The 15,334-nt window shown below is 51.7% G+C and overlaps 1 protein-coding gene across 1 annotated transcript in view; it reads left to right on the top strand.

The window, feature by feature from the left end:
• The window catches only part of L3MBTL1 (L3MBTL histone methyl-lysine binding protein 1), a 47,755-nt gene that overhangs the window by 11,592 nt on the left and 20,829 nt on the right, over positions 1-15,334 (top strand). The window contains exons 9-17 of the mRNA XM_026656825.1: positions 285-420; positions 1,136-1,236; positions 2,803-2,954; positions 7,468-7,544; positions 8,807-8,892; positions 10,507-10,617; positions 11,153-11,267; positions 12,283-12,382; positions 13,717-13,914. Of these exons, the coding sequence (XP_026512610.1) occupies positions 285-420; positions 1,136-1,236; positions 2,803-2,954; positions 7,468-7,544; positions 8,807-8,892; positions 10,507-10,617; positions 11,153-11,267; positions 12,283-12,382; positions 13,717-13,914 (1,076 nt within the window). The remainder of the gene's footprint in view (positions 1-284; positions 421-1,135; positions 1,237-2,802; positions 2,955-7,467; positions 7,545-8,806; positions 8,893-10,506; positions 10,618-11,152; positions 11,268-12,282; positions 12,383-13,716; positions 13,915-15,334) is intronic.

Genomic DNA, 15,334 nt, shown 5'->3' with positions numbered 1-15,334 from the left:
GAGTAGAAGTACTGGGGCCAGTGGCTCAGTGCCTGCCCTGTTCCTATGTTAAACGCACAGATCTCCCAGACTTCAAATGCATTTCCTGATTCCTGACACCAGCGTGTCAATATGGCTCCCCGGCCTTCTCAGCAAGCTATCAAGGAGGTAAGTGATGGTGCTTGTGCGTGGGCTGCCGGACAGACTTCTTAGGCACATGTTGCTTGAAGGGGGTTAGAGCACACATGGGGCAGTGCAGCTGGGGGTGCGCTCATCCTTCAGTTCCCTTCCCCTCCTCGCTGCAGGTGTGTGGTTATCGGATGCGCCTGCACTTTGACGGCTACTCCGAATGCCATGATTTCTGGCTGAACGCCGACTCCCCCAACATTCATCCTGCCGGCTGGTCTGAGGAGACGGGGCACAAACTGCAGCCCCCCAAAGGTAAGAGGTCAGTGACCTCAGGACTGTGGGTGCTGCTCCAGATGGGCCTTCCCCTTGTGTGCTGGCAGTCAGGATGTGTGGAGCGTGTGGGACCCCTGAGAGCAGGAGAAGGCTGGTTATGTCTTCATCAGTGCTCAAGCCAAGGGTGGAGGCCTGTGGGGAGAAGAGGAGACAGAGTTGCTACAGCGGGAGGAGTCAAATTCTCCCATGTGGGAGGGCATGGCACAGAATGTTAAAGTAGGCGTCTGTCCCCTCTGGAGGTCTGGGTTCGAATCCTGCTCAGATGCTGAGCCTTTTAGTCCCAGGTGTCATGGTTCCAGCCAGGAGTATGGTGGACAGCACTGAAAAGCAGATGTGTAGGGCCTGACCCGGCGAGGGGCTGAGCACACAGACCAATGGGCGTTAAGATTGCTTGTCGCCCTTTGCCCCTGTGGCTAATACCAGTACTGCAGCATTCCCCATTCTGAGTATAGGAGGTGCCACAACCACTACGCTGCCATGTGCACCCATTCGGGAGTGAGGATGGCTGCAGGATGGTAGAAGGGTAGATGCTGGGCAGGAGGCAGTGGCCGGATGTTGGCTCCCCAGTCTGACGCCTATGCAGTGTTTTGAAGCACAGCACAAAGGCACCACACCTGTCCTTGCGGGTCCTGCTGGCCTGTGGAGGTGTTGCTGCTCTCTCTGTACGTTTGTTTCTGTCTTTTCTTTTCCTGAGGGTGTTTAGGTTACAAGGAGGAGGAGTTCAGCTGGACGAACTATCTGAGGATAATGAAGGCTCAGGCAGCTCCCAGGCACCTCTTTGTGACCCCAAACAATGTGAGTGGCAGATCCTCTTCTTCCTCCTTCCAAGCGAACGCCTCTACGTTCACATGCATTTGCTTTGGCCCCTTCCTCCCAACATCCCCCCAATCCCCTCCCAATCGTAATGCTGCTCCTGAAATGGGGGTCGACCCACAGAGAACAGGATCGACCTGTTCATGCACCGTGCACACAAAGAACACTGTATGTTAGTGACTGTGTCACCAATGTTGGGGGTTGTTCAGGTAAGGGAGGTTTGTTTGGACCCATCTCTAATACAGCCTGTGTCTACACTTAAGGTGCCGTGTGGAGTACAGGCAGTATATGTGTAGCTACATGCCGCAGTGAAAGGCTCCAGCAGTGGGGAAAGGCTCTGGCAGGGTAGGAGGCAGCAGTGTAGACATGGGAGGCACTGCCTGGGTGTGTAGAGATCTGTGTTGGATTTATACCAGGGGGTTCAGGCATGTAGCGCGCTTACTCCACTCGACTCACCTAATCCGTCCCTCACCGCCTACACTGCTACTTATACCCGCGCTAGCTGGACGTGCAGTGCCCATACTCTATCTGCCGCCATAAATGTAGATGTAGCCACAGACAGAGCTGGTCAAAAGTATTTGTTTAAAAATATTTCCAGGAAAATTTTTCTTTTTTTAAAAAAATGTTCTAGATTTTTTTTTTAAACCAAAAAAAGGTCAGTTTTTCACCTGTATCCTCCTTTCTCCCTCTTTCTCCCATGTTCTCTCCTTTTTTCAGAGGCAAAATGGAACGGAAAAGGGAGAGAAAGAGGTGGTGGTGGGGGGTGAGACCTGGAATATTTTTACAAAGAACCCTGAACAAAATATACTTTTTGCTGACATTTTCAAAATGTTTGGAAAAAAACCTTATCAGCTCTTAAACAATAAATAATAACAATCCATTGTTGTCTCACTGATAAATTCAATACCAACAAATGGTGTGTGATTATCGCAACGATTTCTCACTCAGCTCTGTCAGTGCAGTATTTATGACACAGGGTTTTATGTAAATGTTATATCTGAGAAGACTGGACCAGGTGGGCGTGATGAGAGGGGAGTGCAGGAATTGTGGACCAGGTGGGAGGGGAGTGCAGGTGAGGGAGATTTAGGATGAGAATACTACCACTGTCTTTCCTCACGTCAACCCCTAGTAATAAAGATTGTTGCTAGAGATTGGAAAGCAACAGTGGAAACAAGTGACATTATAGATCCTAATTCTAAGGGAAGCTGTTCTTGTCTGGGACCGCAGCATCTAGCAGGGGCCTGGCAGTCTTGATTCATCTGTATCTTCCCAGATCTGTGAGCAACTTGCCGTGCGACCTAAGCCACGTCATGTAAATGTCCTGTGCCTCAGTTTCCATACCTGTGCCTGCTTCCCAGGGGTGCTGTGAGGCTAAATTCACTGATGTTAAAAGCACTTCGAGCCCCTCAGATGAAGGGCACGGGGTTACTGCTCAAGTGTTCCATATGGTGCCGGCCAGCAGCTGCTCAGGGCATGGTGGGGACATAGCCATAAGAGCAAACTGATTGGTGCCCAGACGCACCTACCCTGTTTCTCTTCTTTCCCCAGAATGCCGTTCCCACGGGATTCCAGGTGGGCACAAAACTAGAAGCCGTGGACCGCATGAACCCTTCCTTAATATGCGTTGCCACGGTGACGGACGTGGTGGACAATCGTTTTCTGGTGCACTTTGACAACTGGGATGATACTTATGACTACTGGTAAGAACATGGGCATGACCTTCCAGCACTGCCTCACCGTGCTGCCTCCTGCAGTGACTGATACTGGATGCTTCCCGGGATGTGGATAATGCACTTGTCTTGGCCAATTGTCTGGTACTGTCCTGAGGAAGTGAATTTCTTCCTGCAAGCATGAGGAAATGTCAAACCTTAAAGGGACCAAGCAGGCCTAAGTGTTCTCGTTCCCCACTGCAGTCCCTTTTAGTCCATGATTCTATGTCTCTTATTAAAATAACTCTAAAGACAGGCCTGAACCAAACCCTGGTTCTGAGCCCATCTGAACTTTGAGAAAGTTCACACCTCGAGCCAAAATTTGCAGCTGAGCTCAGGGCCATTGTGGATTAATTCTGCACAGTTAAACTCTGCTACAAATGCAGAATCTCTAAGTCCAACCTCATAACCAGCAATCTCTGACTCTCTCACCACACTCCTGGAGAGTGGCAGCATCACAGAAACTTGGTGGAATGATGAATATCTATGGGACACAGCAATACCAGGGTTCAAAATGTATAGAAATGTGCAAAATATATAGGAATAACAGAGTAGGTTGCGCTGGTGGGGGAAGTGGCACTGTATGTGAAAGCACAGAGTTAAATATAGTAAAAATCTTAAACGATTCAAACGGTCCCATAGAATCTCTATGGATAGAAATTCATAATGAGTATAGCAGTGGGAATCACTGACCATCTGACCAGTGTGGTGACTGTGACTGAAATGCTCAGGGAGATTAGAGAGGCTACCAAAGCAGAAAACCCAATAATAATGGGGATTTCAACTATCCCATATTGATTGGATACACGTCCCCTCAGGACGGGATGCAGAGATAAAAGCTCTAGACACCATAAATGACTGCTTCTTGGAGCAACTAGTCCTGGAACCCACAAGAGGAGAGGCAATTCTTGATTTAGTCCTAAGTGGTGCACACGATCTGGTCCAAGAGGTGAATGTAGCTGAACCACTCAGTAATAGTGACTGTAATGTAATTAAATTTAACATCCTTGATAGGGGCAAAATACCAAAGAAACCAACCACAGTAGCAATGAGGAGTCCGGTAGCACCTTAAAGAGTAACAGATTTATTTGGGCATAAGCCTTCGTGGGTAAAAAACCCACTTCTTCAGATGCATGGAGTGAAAATTACAGATACAGGCATAAATATACTGACACATGAAGAGAAGGGAGTTACCTTACAAGTGGAGAACCAGTGTGAACAAGGTCAGTTCAGTCAGGGTTGATGTGGTCCACTCCCAATAATTGATGAGGAGGTGTCAATACCCAGAGAGGGAAAATTGCTTTTGTAGTGAGCCAGCCACTCCCAGTCCCCATACAACCACAGTAGCATTTAACTTGAAAAAGGGGAACTACGCAAAAAGAAAGAAGCTAATTAAAAGAAATAATCATGAGTGAAATGCCTGCAAGCAGCATGAAATTATTTAAAAACACCATACTAGAGGCACCAACTAAATATATACCCAAATTAAAAGACAAACAAACAGTACGAGGACCATAAAAGTGCCCCATGGCTAAACAACACAGTAGAAGAGGCAGTTAGAGACAAAAAGACATCCTTTAAAAATTGGAAGTCAAATCCTATTTAGGAAAATAGAAAGGAGCATAAACTCTGGCAAGTCAAGTGTACAAATATAATTAGGAAGTCCAAAAAATAATTTGAAGGGCAACTAACAAAAGATACAAAAACTAACAGCAATTTTTTTAAGTACATCAGAAGCAGGAACTCTGCCAAACAAAGAATGGGGCCACTGGATGATCGAGGTGCTAAAGGACCACTCAAGGAAGACAAGGCCATTGTGGAGAAGCTAAATGAATTCTTTGCATCCATCTTCACTGCAGAGGATATGAGGGAGAGTCCCATACCTGAGCCATTCTTTTAGGTAACAAAGCTGAGGCATTGTCCCAGATTGAGGTGTCAGTAGAGGAAGTTTTGGAACAAATTGATTAAATCAAACACTAATAAGTCACCAGGACCAGATGGTATTCATCCAAGTGTTCTGAAGGAACTCAAATATGAAATTGCAGAATTACTAACTGTGGTATGTAACCTATCATTTAAATCAGCCTCTGTACCGGATGACTGGAGGATAGCTAATGTAATGCTGATTTAAAAAAAAAAAAGGCTCAAAAGGCGATCCTGGCAATGTTAGGATAATAAGCCTAACTTCAGTACCAGGCAAATTGGTTGAATCTATAGGAAAGAACAGAATTATCACACACATAGATGAACACAGTTGGCTGGGGAAGAGTCAACACAGCTTTTGTAAAGGGAAATCATGCTTCACCAGTCTATTAGAATTCTTTGAGGGAGTCAACAAACATGTGAGCAAGGGTGATTCAGTGGATATAATATACGTGGACTTTCAGAAAGGCTTTGATAAGGTCCCACACCAAATGCTCTTAAGCAAAGTAAGCAGTCATGGGATAAGAGGGAAGGTCCTTTCATGGGTCAATAACTGGTTAAAAGATAGGAAACAAAGAGTAGGAATAAATGGTCAGTTTTCACAGTGGAGAGAGGTCAATAGCAGGTTCCCCCAAAGATCAGTACTGGGACTAGTGCTGTTCAACATATTCATAAATTATCTGAAAAAAGGGGTAAACAGTGAGGTGGCAAAATGTGCGGACAATACAAAATTACCCAAATTAGTTAAGTCTAAAGCTGACTGCAAAGAATTACATAGGGATCTCACAAAATTGGGTTACTGGGCAACAAAAAAGGCAGATGAAATTCAATGTTAATAAGTGCAAAACGGTGCACACTGGAAAACATAATCCCAACTATAAATATAAAATGATGGGGTCTAAAACAGCTGTAACAACTCAGGAAAGCTAACAATGTTAGGAACCATTAGGAAAGGGATAGATAATAAGACAGAAAATATGATGCCACTATATAAATCCATGGTACGCCCACACCTTGAATACTGCGTGCAGTTCTGGTCGCCTCATCTCAAAAAAGATATATTGGAATTGGAAAAGGAACAGAGAAGGGCAACAAAAATGATTAGGGGTATGGAACAGCTTCCACATGAGGAAAGATTAATAAGACTGGGACTTTTCAGTTTAGAAAAGAGATTACTAAGGGGGGAATGTGATAGAAGTCTATAAAATCATAAATGGTGTGGAGAAAGTAAATAAGGAAGTGTTATTTATTCCTTCTCATAACATACGAACTAAGGGTCACCAAATGAAATTAATAGGCAGCAGGTTTAAAACAAACATAAGGAAGTATTTCTTCACACAATGCATAGTCAATCTGTGGAACTCATTGCTGGGGGATGTTGTGAAGGCCAAAAAGCATAGGAGGGTTCAAAAAAGAACTAGATAAGTTCATGGAGGATAGGTCTATCAAGAGCTATTAGCCAGGATGGTCACGGACATGACCCCATGCTCTGGGTGTCCCTAAATCTCTGACTGCCAGAAGCTGGGACTGGATGAGAGGGGACGCATCAATCAATAATTGCCATGTTCTGTTCACTCCCTCTGAAGCATCTGGCACCGATCGCTGTCAAAAGACGGGATACTGGGCCAGATGGACTATTGGCCTGACCCAGTAGGGCCATTCTTATGTTCTTACACCAATTTCTTTGTTTCAAAGCACTGAGAGGGAATGTTCAGCCATTACGCCCACCTCTCATCACTTATCCAGAAGATGTCCAGGGCATGGCCCCTTTAACAAGGGTGTAGTCTGTTCATGCCCTGTCTCTGGGAGAAGGAAAGGTTGCTGTCCTTCATTTTAAAAACCTCAGTTTTTCAAAGGTTTGGGTTGTGTTTCTCTGCAGAGCTTCAGGCCAACAGTGCCCAAATTTTGTCCAGCTGAGGCCTATTCTAGGGGGCTAGGAGCTGCCCTTACAGAATAGACAATGAAACAGATTTCCACCACCCAGGTCACACCTAATACGGAGGTGTGACCTGTGGAGACTGTAGGTCCCAGCGTGCTGTGCTCCACGGGGATCTGAGTGAACGATCCAGGAGTGGCCTCAAGCCCCACACACTACTTAGCCCCATGGATCACCTCCCTCTGAAACTTCACGGGCTGGCCCTGTCTTCCTCTCCAGTAGTAAAGGGGCAGGGAATAATTCACTCCTTTGCCTCTCCCAGCAGTGGGTCCATAGGAGTAGCGAGATCTGACTTGCAGACAGGCCCATTGTGAAATTCAGGGCTTCGTTTATTTCCCTCTCGGAAATTTGGGGCCCCACATGTTGTAGCACTGACCCTGCCAGGACTTGCTGTCATAGGGGCCACTCCTCTCTGGTGAGGAGGAGGGCAGCCACAGACTGTGTTGTAGAATGCTTAGGTTGGCACATGGCTATTAGGCCGTGCTCCAGCCACCAATGTGCTGTGCTGTCCCAGCTGGTGCCATCCCTTTGGCAGGACACCTGCCCTGGCTCTGAGGTCCTGTGCACTGCCATGGAGAGATCATGTGCATGCCCTGGGTGTGACTGTACCTGCATCCCCTATGAACGTGTATGTGTGTGCTGCAGGTGCGACCCCAGCAGTCCGTACATCCACCCAGTCGGCTGGTGTCAAGCGCATGGGAAACCCCTCACGCCTCCTCAAGGTGAGTACGCAGCCAGAGTCGGTATCCCAGTCTGGCTTCCGTGAGCTGAACCCTAGAGAACTCCCACTGTGGTATATTGAACACACTTGGGACCATGCGCTAACGCCCTGACTTAGCTGAAGGCAGGGGGGAGTTTTGCTTGAGTAATAAGGAACTCCAGATTTTACCCATGGGAGTTTTTTTAAATAAGGACAGGCTTTGAGGTTGCTGCCAGCAATCCCTCATGTGTTATTTCTCACTTTCCCAACACAGAACACGCCCAGTTCCTTGCTAAGGATTCTGGGTAGTGTAGTCCAACAGACATTTCCTGTACCGAAGTACTATAATGAGAACTACCACTAGAGGGCACTCAAAACACCATGTTTTACTCTCATGCCACAGCCAGCGGGAACCAATGTTAAGTGGAAGGGGATGCTCTGGATTTAGCTGTAGTCGTCCATGTGCAGTGTGCTGGTTCTGTCAGGCTAGCCAGTGAGTTAAGGGAGAGCCCAAGCTGTCGGACGCTGGCCCAGGTGTCACTCACTAATACGTCCCCTCCCAGGAGTGGACTTTGGGGCGCAGAAGGAATCAGGGTGGGTACAAGGATGTTTTGCGCCCTAGGTGAAACTTCCACCTTGCGCCCCCACCCCCGAGCTCTGTGGCAGGTCTCCACCCCCCGCCCTAAGGCGCTCCCCCCCGCGGCAGCTCCCCCCGGCCCGGGGAGCCGTGCGGCAGCTCCCCGCCCCAGCTCACCTCTGCTCTGCCTCCTCCCCGAGCACGCTGTCACCGCTCCATTTCTCCCGCCTCGCAGGCTTGCGGCGCCAATCAGCTATTTGGCGCCGCAAGCCTGGGAGGGAGAGAAGCAGAGCGGGGCGGCGTGCTCAGGGGAGGAGGCAGAGCAGAGGTGAGCTGGGGCGGGGAGTTCCCCTGCGTGCCGCCCCCCCCTTACTTGCTGCAGGCGGCCCTCCCCGCGCCCTCCTGCCCCAGCTCCCTCCGCCTAAATGCTGACAACGACCGGGGCGGCCGAAGATCTGGCCGCCGCGGTCACCGCCGAAGGACCCGAAATGCCGCCCCCCCAAATGCTAGTGTCCTAGGCGACCGCCTAGGTCGCCTAATAGGTTGCACTGGCCCTGGAAGGAATTAATACACATCCAGGAGTTTCCAGAGTTCCCTCCGGTCCCAGTGCAGACCAAATGCTGCATTGGTCCTGTGGGGGAGCAGGGAATTGTGGGACACCCCCCAGAGGAGAAGCCACTCAATATGTCCATTGTTTTCCTGTCCAGACTATCCCGACCCTGACAGCTTCAACTGGGAAAAATACCTGATGGAAACCGGAGCATCTGCAGTGCCAGCTTGGGCCTTTAAAGTGGTGAGTGCCGGTGCCTGGCCCTACCGCTGGCTCTGCCGGTGCAGTCACGGGCTGGTGAGCACTGGGCCTCTGGAGACACCTCTATTCCCATGTGGGTCTTTAAAGTGGCATCTGACATAGCTACTCCCTCATATAGAGTCTCAGCAGGGCTGGCATGGGCCATTAAAGCAGGGGTGCTGGGCCCATGCCCCCTGCAGACACTGGATTTGAATTCACGCTCCAGATCTCGTATTTGAAAACTGTCTGTGCCTTGCGGGGTTTGCCTAGTGGGTTGAGCCACAGAAACCATTGCCACATATTGTCCCTAGCCTGGGAGATCATTGCTGGGCAGTGCCACCCCCTGCGTGGGGGAAGGAAACAGCAGCTGTGTAGAATTCCTCTCTCCTGGGCTTTGGGGCGTGATACCAGGAAACCAGATTGTCAGCCTGGTTTGTTAGGACCAGGGGTGATGGGAGATAACCACAATGCACTGAAAGCTGCTTTCAGACAGACAATAGCAGCATCCAACCAGCCCAAAAGGCCCCTCACGCCGAGCAAAGTGTTTTCATCATGCATCAGCACAGCATTGACCTGGGCCTCTCATTGGCTCAATCCTGCTCCCAGGGCTGCTCTATCATTTTTGCCACCCCAAGCAAAAAAAAAAAAAAAAAAAGCTGCTCGGACTACTGCCCGAACTGCCAAAGAAACAACAACAAAAAAAGCCACCTGGACTGTGCCGCCCCAAGAATGGACGGAATGTCGCCCCTTAGCATGTGCCGCCCCAGGCACGTGCTTCCTCTGCTGGTGCCTGGAGCCGGCCCTTTCTGCTCCCACCATGCCTGTTCAACTCATTAAACTCCAGAGACGCACTCTGGGCTCCCAGCCCCTCAGTCTCCACCTCTCTTGGGGAGAGACCCGTGTCTCTCTCCCTTCTGATGGGATTTTTTTACAGGCTGCATGGTTCCCCACCTGCAGTGTGGTATCGCCAGCAAGCCAGGCTGCCTCACCAGGCCAGTGTCTTCTCCCCCACTTGTTAGTTTGATACAGGTTTTGACAACAGCGTTTTAGGTGTAGTAAGCATGTCAGGCCTGATGAGAGTTGCTGACGCAGAGTAATGAACCACCAATGGCTCTCTGTCACAGATACACAATACAGTACGATTTCCCAAAGATGTTACAGGAAATTGCCATTGTCCTCTCTATTCACCTCGTTAAGCTCCGAGGCCTCTAAAGCCAGAAGGTCTGTGGCTGTGGGCTGGCTTACGCTGAAAAGCTACATCTCTCTGGGATGTGAAGAATCCACACTCTTGAGTGACGTAGTCAAGCCGTCCTAACCCCCATTGACCTAGCTACTGCCTCTCAGGGAGGTGGAATACCCACAGCAACGGAGACACCTTCTGTCTACACTGTGTAGTAAGTGTAGTTGTAGCTGTGACACTGTCATTTTTTTAAGTGTAGACGTAGCCTTTGATGGCAAGTGTGTTGGAGAGAAGCTGGGGGTGTTCAGAGCTCCATGCTGGATGTAGCAGACCCAGCCCACAAAGAGGGAGGGGCTGGGGGAGGTATACAGAGAGTGATAGTGAAGGAAATAGGAGCTTGTGGGCTGCCCTCTGACCCTCTGCATTCTCTGCCCCAGCGGCCGCCCCACAGCTTTCTGGTGAACATGAAGCTGGAGGCGGTGGACAGGCGGACTCCCTCCCTCATCCGCGTGGCCAGCGTGGAAGACGTGGAGGATTACCGGATAAAGGTGAGTTTCCTGCTTTCTGCTTAACTGCCCCTGTAGCTTGCTCCTCCTGCCCACCCCCATCTTATAGTGACTGATGGAAAGATTTGAGTGCAAAATATGTGTGTGTGTGCGTGCGCCAGCCAGCCCGCTTGCCCACCCCCGTAGGGAATCTCAGGCTTTTCTCTTCCTAGGAGCAGACCCAAATTAAGGCACCGCCACATGAAGACCTCTATGACCCTGCTCCCATCCCTCCTTGGTGTGGCAGCAAGTTTAGGATGAATGGGGGAAGTTCACATCTCTTGGAGTGATTGTTTCAGGCTGTCTGCAGACTCTGGTGTGCATCTGTTACACTGGGTCACATTTTCATCATCCATGAGGCTAGAAATGAAAGCTGAGATTCTGATATTCTCACATGACTCCAGGAGCTGGGGCCCAAAGCACAGACCTCCAATGCCTCTGTTTTAATCCCACCCTGCCAAGAAGCCCATGTGGGTTTAATACTCATTAGAGGGGGGCTGTGACAGTTAAGCAGTGACCTGTCACCTCGTCTCCTCAGGTCCATTTTGATGGCTGGAGTCACGTCTATGATTTCTGGATCGATGCGGATCATCCGGATATCCACCATGTGGGATGGTGCTCGAAAACTGGACACCCGCTGCAGCCTCCTCTCAGTAAGTACCGGTGCCGATGCCAGTGCTGTCACTGCAGGCCCATCCTGCCGGCGCTGTGCCCGAGGCCTCACCCTGGGAGTGTTTGCTCTGACATCGCCTGGCCAGTAAGTGCTAGAACCTATAGCAACCTGTGCTGTCACTGCCCCCCAGGCCAGTGAGCACACTGACACCATGAGCAGTGCAGGAATACCCACTCCCCAACAGAGCAGTGCTGGTATCCGAACAGACTCCAACTGCACCCACTGTGCACCTCTCTCAATGGAAGCTGGCACCAGCACTCCACACGGCAAATCTCATCGCCCCGCACTGCCCTGTTACGGCAGTGGGTGTTTTGTCAATGGACCGAATCTGCAGTGTTCCCATTGAAGTCAATGGACTTACTCCAGCTTTATACCAGTGTCAGTGAGAGCAGAATTTGGACTATTGGCTCCAATGGAAGCAGGATCAAGCCCTCGGTGTGTACTGGTCCCTGCGCTGATCCCAGCAGGTTTTTATTCTTACCGCCAGTAGCAGGAACAACCTCTGGTGGTTCTTCCATGGAACCGCTTCCGCTTTCCTTTTCTGGTGCCGTCCCAGGTATGTGGCGATTCCCAGCATTAGGCTGTGGGATGGTTTGCAAAGTGACTCTGCTGAAATGGCACCTTCACAGTCAGCAGATCTGCTCCCCGCGTGCTCTGGGGCAGACCCTGGGCACAGCTCCCTGAGCTCCGTGTGAGTTCCAGGAGAGGAGGGAGCGAAGGATTGGGCCCAAACGGGGGTTCAGTACTGTCAGCACTGGGGCTGTGAGGCCTGGGATCTGTCTCAGCAGCAGGCTGATGGCCAGAAGCAGGGAAAGCCCTGACTGGAGTTCCAGAGGAGCACTCCAACTTGCAGAGCCAGCAGTCTTTAAAATCAGCGTGTTTACCAATCACCTGTGGTGGAAAGTGCCGGCACCCGGCAGCTTCGTTGCTAGCCTGAGGTAGCAGGCGGGTTGTTGTGGCTCCGAACCCATGACCACATCTCTCATTTGCTCTAGGGCCAAAGGAACCAGCCGCTTCTGCCCACGGGGGCTGCCCGACCTTGGGCTGCAAGAGCATCCCTCATACCAAAGGCTCCAAGTACAGCTTTCACCACAGGTGAGTCCCCACAGGCAGCGCAGGGGTCAGTCCAGGCCTCCTGTTCTGCTGCTGCAGGAGGCTGCAGCCCAGCTGGGCTGGCAGTGGGCAGTGGGGGCAGCAAATGGGGGCTCTCCAGTCCTGTGCGGCTGCTGACCTTTGCCCCGTGGAGCCTCCCACAGCTCAGAAGCCCCCACCTGGCTATGGGTCCCCTGGGCTCACACACCCCAGCCCACAGATCAACCTGACCCCTCAGGCTCCTTCCACCCAGCTGGCAGCCCTCCCCTCCGTCCCTCTCGGTGCTCCCCCAGCTCAAGGCAACCCCTTCTCTCCTCCCCCCGGGCCTGGAGAAGCGAGAGCAGGGAGACCCTGTAGCTGAAGGGAGCAGGGGTAGCATGTGCTAAATTAACGCCCCCCCGGGTGTGTAATCCCTGCTCTGGACCTGCCCCCTCTGCTGCCGGAAGCTCACGCACAGCGGCGAAGCCTGGTGGGGCTGGAAAAGCCCCGTGTGCACCAGGAGTCCCCCCAGTGGTGGCCTCATGGTCCTGCACCCTGCCAGGCAACCATACCATATCTGTGGCATGGCTGATGAGGCAGGGCATCACTGGGGGAGCTTAGCCCTCTGTTTAGAAGCTGAAATCAGTGAGCGCTATAAAGCACTGTAGGTTTAATGAGATGTAGCAATAAACTTCCCCATGCCCTTCCAAATGCTTTTCTGGCCCATTCTCCTGGGACTTCTAAGAGGATCACATTGAATCGGGAATGGTAGGAGCCAGGCCCCTGCACTGCAGCATAAAACCAGAGCAGTGGGAGATGTATGCTGCAAAGCCACAAGTCATGAGAAACTCAGATCTTCCGGCCCCTGAAGATTTCTCTAGCCCCAGCCCGTTAACCGATCCCCTGAGACCTCACTCCTCCTCACTCCCCTGGCTTTGGGGCCTAAGGAGTCATCTGGGTAGTGGGAAGGAGTAGAGATAGTATGACACCTGGTGCCTGTGACCTGCTCAGCAAGTGCCACGCAGTGCCAGGGTATTCCCATGGGAAGAGTGATGCTGTTAATGAGGAATGGGGGGTATTTCAGCCTGTGCAGGCTACAGGGGACCTGTCGGTTAAGCAGCACGCCCATGTGACTGGAGTCCTGTGAGATTTGTGCAGGGAACTTTGTCCTTCCTATCCGTCAAGTACTCTCTGAGTGCCCAGGGCTGAGGCTGTTTGGTGGGGCAGAGATAGGGTAATGAGCAGCATGGGCAGCAGCAGGGCTCCTGTCTTGTGCCCTGCCCATCTCTCTCCAGGGCTGGTACCCATTTAAAGTGTCTCTTCCGAGTGTAACTCTCCGCTTCCCCTCTGTTCTCCAGGAAGTGCCCAACACCAGGCTGTGATGGCTCCGGACATGTGACGGGGAGATTCACGGCTCACTACTGCCTCTCAGGGTGCCCCTTGGCAGAGAAGAACCAGGGGAGGCTGAAGGCCGATCTCTCAGACACTGAGGCCTCGGCCCGCAAGAGGAACCTGATCGGCTTCTCTCAGCGAAAGAAATCCCGACATCACGGGAGGTAGGGAGAGCGCGGGAAAGAAGCCTGGCCCAGCGGAGCAGACAGCCTCGCACAGAGGAGCGTCCTGCTCTGTGGCTGGCCAACAGAGAATGGCCACCTGCCTGAACCAAACTGTACCATAGAATCTCTCTGGATAATAATTCCATGCTCGAATAATAAGAATATAACAGTAGGGATATATTACTGACAGGGCCGGCTCTAGGTTTTTTGCCGCCGCAAGCAAAAAAAATTTTGGCTGCCCCCCGTCCCAGCCCTGGGCTCTCCCTCCCCACCCCCCTGCTGCCCCAGCCCTGGGCTCTCCCTCCCCGCCCCCGCGGCCCCAGCTCTGGGCTCCCTCATTTCCCCCCCACCATTGCTCCCCACACACACCTCCTGCCGCCCCAGCCCTGGGCTCTCTCCCCACCCGCACCTGCACCCTCCTTCCGCCACAGCCCTGGGTCACTGGTAACTCGCTCCCATGGCAGGTCATTCAGCAGGAATTTTAGATGTGCACAGAACACAGACAGGATTGCTTCCCATATGGTTACAGAACTGCAGTAAAGTGGAACAATTTTCAGCTTGTGTGATTGGAGGATATCTGGATGCATATTATAAGACTGTCCTACATAAATGAGGAAAAGTTGAGGTGCCTTTATTATTCTTTTGTTCCACTCTTTCTTTCTATGGGGAATTTGCCAATGCAATATCACTGTCTTCCTTTTAAACAAACAAACAAACAAAAAAGGCAATGGCTGTTGAAAATAGCAATTCCAGTCCTAATAACCACTGGGAAGCATTTCTTGTTCAATTTTATCCTACTTTTTCTACAGCAAGTTACAGTGGATCAGTATATTTGATTTGGGAGAAATGAAGTAACAGCTGCCCAAACTGAGCTTGAGCACTCCTGAATTTTGAGGTGTTCAAATCTGGAAGGCAGGTGCCGGCGGGGGGGGGAGGGAGGTGCTGTGGCTCCGCGGGGGAGCACGGCAGCATGTATGCAGCAGTGTGTCTGGTGCTGCGCAGAGCCAGACACACTGGTCTGAGTGGCACGGTAAGGGGGTTGGGGGGTTGGATGGGGCGGAGGTTCGGGGGGGCAGTCAGGGGCAGGGAGAAGGGGGGGTTAGAGGGGTCAGGGGTTTGGGCAGGGCCGGCTTTAGGCCGATTCAGCTGAATTGGGCCCCGCGCCTAAGAGGGCCCCGCAGCTGTCCACCCCGCCCCCAGCTCACTTCCCCCTCCTCCCCTCCCCTGAACGCTCCGCCCCCTGTTCCTCCCCCTCCCCTGCTTCCCGCGAATCAGATGTTCGCGGGAAGCCTGAAAAGAAGCAGGGGCAGGCGGCGGCAGCAACAGGTAAGCTGGGAGGGGGGGTGGCGCGAGGAGGGCTCCGGGGAGGGGAGGCGCGGCGCGGCCCAGTCCAGCCCTGGCCGAGCACCCCCAGCCCCGG

Source organism: Terrapene carolina, unplaced genomic scaffold (assembly GCF_002925995.2).
Source record: "Terrapene carolina triunguis isolate 2854851 unplaced genomic scaffold, T_m_triunguis-2.0 Scaffold233, whole genome shotgun sequence".
NCBI classification, from domain to species: domain Eukaryota; kingdom Metazoa; phylum Chordata; order Testudines; family Emydidae; genus Terrapene; species Terrapene triunguis.
This window is presented reverse-complemented; position numbering and strand designations above follow the sequence as displayed.